We start from the raw sequence: 2940 nt of genomic DNA on the forward strand, positions 1-2940 counted from the left end.
GGCGGAGGTGGGTGTCGGGCGCGGGGCACCAGGTCAGCAGTGCCGCGTTGCTCTCCGCCACGCTCATCTCGGCTGCCACCGGCGCGCTCGGGGGGTCACGCTTCACACCTGCAAGTCACAGCCTGCGTTGCCTGCTTGGGGAGGGCAGCGAGGCTCCCGGCAGGGTGGCAGAAGGGCTGCGGGGGGCTACACGGCCTGTTTCTCTGGGAAAACAGAGAACCAGGTGCTCTCTGATGGAGAGGATGGTCTTGCTCCCATGTAGTGTCGTGCCAGTTACAGGGGTTTGTGAGTGCCAGTGAGGCTTGGGCCCTGGAGCCCTGCTAAAAGCCCACTTCCCCAAAATGCCAACGCAGCATCACATCCCCAGCGTAGTGGGTCCCCATCCCATCTCTCCCCCGTGTCAGCCCCCCGTGAATGGGCAGGATGGAGGATGCGGGGCCCCTCCGAACCTGGGGCTTACATTTGACGCGGAGCTGGGAGGACGTCTGCGATTCCCCGACGGCGAAGGAGATGATGCCCGCGTCCTGGCGGGTGACGTGCACCAGCACCAGGAGGTGCGTCCTGCCGAAGCTTTTCAGCACAGTGCGGGGTGACTCCCACAGCTGCATCCCATCTCGGCTCCAGCAGATCCCCTCCAACGCCTCCCGTGTCTCCACGCAGAAAACTGCGTTTTCCCCCTCCATCACATCCAGCTTTCGTGGCAGCCGCTTCGTGATCACCCCTATGAGAAGAGATGTGTGAGGGCTGGGGAGGGATGCTGGGGAGTGGGCCGGGTTCCCCGGCATGGGAGAGAGGAGGAGGAGGTCAACGAGGGGCAGCAGCAGGCACCATGGCCAAACAGTGGGAGGGTGGATGCTGGAGGTGGTGGGAAGTATGGCGAGGAAGGGGACAGGAAGGCAAAGCCATACTGCCAGACACCTTCTCCCCACCTCGGACGGAGACCTCAGCAATGCTGCGCCCCTTGTCCTTCATCTGGCAGAGGTAGATGCCGTCGTCGTCTGTGCGGGCATCACGGATGGTCAGGCGCCGCACCACGCCTCGCTCCTCCATCACGTACTTGTGGCTGGGCTGCAGCTCCCTGTCCTCCAGGTACCAGGCGGTGGGGATGGTCTCCAGCGGCACCTGGCACTCCAGCACAGCGTCCTCCCGCTCTGCCACCTCCACATCCGCCAGCTGCACCTGGAACCTCAGCCGGTGCTCTGCCACCAAGAGAGATGGGCGCTGAGGGGGTGCATGGGGGATGACACCCACCGGCAGCCCTTCGCTCAGGGGTCTCCCAGCTTGCAAATAGCGCCCAAGTCCCTGGCCCTTCTCTACCCCTCTCCTCTTCAGCCCACATGGGACGGGCACTGCCCCCAGGAAGCACATCCCCCTGAGCAAGGGGAACCACGGCACGGGCTGGGGACACCCAGCAATGCCCCCAGCATCTCAGCAGGGAGTTTTGGGGGACGCAGGAGCTGGCAATGCGTGATCGCTACCCGGAAAGCCAACCGTATCCTGGGCTGCATCAGAAGAAGGGTGGCCAGCAGGCCAAGGGAAGTGATTCTGCCCCTCTACTCCTCTCTGGTGAGACCCCACCTGGAGTGCTGTGTCCAGCTCTGGAGGCCCCAAAATAGGAAAGACATGGACCTATTGGAGCAGGTCCAGAGGAGGGCCATGAAGATGACCAGAGGGCTGGAACACCTCTCCTATGAGGACAGGCTGAAAGAGTTGGGTTTGTTCAGCCTGGAGAAGGGAAGGCTCTGGAGAGACCTTATTGTGGCCTTCCAGGAGGCCTACAGGAGAGCTGGGCAAGGACTTTTTACAAGGACATGTAGTGATAGGACGAGGGGGAATGGCTTCAAACAGGAAGAGGGGAGACTTAGATTAGATACTAGGAAGAAATTTTTCACTTTGAGGGTGGTGAGGCACTGGGACAGGTTGCCCAAGAGAAGTTGTGGAAGCTCCATCCCTGGAGGTGTTCAAAGCCAGGTTGGATGGGACTTTGATCAACCTGGTCTAGTGGGAGGTGTCCCTCCCCATGGCGGGGAGGTTGGAACTAGATGATCTTCAAGGTCCCTTCCAACCTAAACCATTCTATGATGCTGTGCACGCCAGCACGCTGAGGCAGGCATCTCAGCAGAGGGGAGCAGCAGGGTGCAGGGGGGCGATACACCGGGTGCTGGGTCACCCCAGCCACGGGTTGTCCCCAGCTGGCAGGGCGGCTCTGGGGGACGGGGATGCCACCAGTGCAGACGCTTGGAGCCGTGCCCTGCAGGGCTGCCCGCCAAAACCACTCGGCACTCCAGGGGAATTTGTCACCAAGGCACTGTCCTCGCTCCCTGCTCGTGGCTGGACACCCACAGCCCTCCAGAGACACCACCTCTCTGCTTGCAAGGAGAGAGGGGTGTGGAGGGGGACGCAGCTCCTCGGGGGAGCCCAGCATCCCCCGCTTCCATCCCACAGCTCTGCCCGGAGGAGCCTGGGGTGACCCCAGCTGCATGGGGCAGGAGGGACCCCAGGGATGCTGGGCTCACTCGCAGACACATCCCTGTCTGATGAAAGCCCTGGACCCCCCCAGTGCCCGGGGGGCCCTGGCAACACTTGGGAACGCTCCTACCTTTCACCTGGAGCTGCACAGCGCTGAGGGTCTGGCCAGCAGTGTTGGACGCGGTGCAGATATACAGCCCCTGGTCCTGGGGTTTGCAGTACAGCACCTTGAGGATGAAGTAGCCCTCTCGGTCCTCGTAGATGAGGTGCCTGCGGCCGGGGACGAGGGGCTCACCATCCTTCTGCCAGATGATCTCTGGTTTGGGCTTGCCGGTGACGTAGCAGCGAAATTTGGCGTGTTTCCCCGCGCTCACGGTGAATGTCTTGGCCCCCGGCACCCCGGCCGGCACCGTGCCATTGGGCACCCGGGTCTCCGGCCCCGGGCGCCTGCCCACCAAATCACGCCTCCGC

At 62.8% G+C, this 2940-nt stretch overlaps 1 protein-coding gene across 1 annotated transcript in view; it reads right to left on the reverse strand.

Moving 5' to 3' along the window:
• OBSL1 (obscurin-like 1) overlaps positions 1-2940 on the reverse strand; it is a 15943-nt gene that overhangs the window by 12319 nt on the left and 684 nt on the right. Inside the window, 5 exon segments of the mRNA XM_009884203.1 lie at positions 4-108; positions 461-721; positions 930-1199; positions 2600-2937; positions 2939-2940. The exon segment at positions 2939-2940 is cut by the window's right edge and continues 684 nt beyond it. Coding sequence (XP_009882505.1) covers positions 4-108; positions 461-721; positions 930-1199; positions 2600-2937; positions 2939-2940 — 976 coding nt within the window.

The sequence above is a fragment of the Charadrius vociferus genome, unplaced genomic scaffold, assembly GCF_000708025.1.
Source record: "Charadrius vociferus isolate BGI_N301 unplaced genomic scaffold, ASM70802v2 scaffold1020, whole genome shotgun sequence".
NCBI classification, from domain to species: domain Eukaryota; kingdom Metazoa; phylum Chordata; class Aves; order Charadriiformes; family Charadriidae; genus Charadrius; species Charadrius vociferus.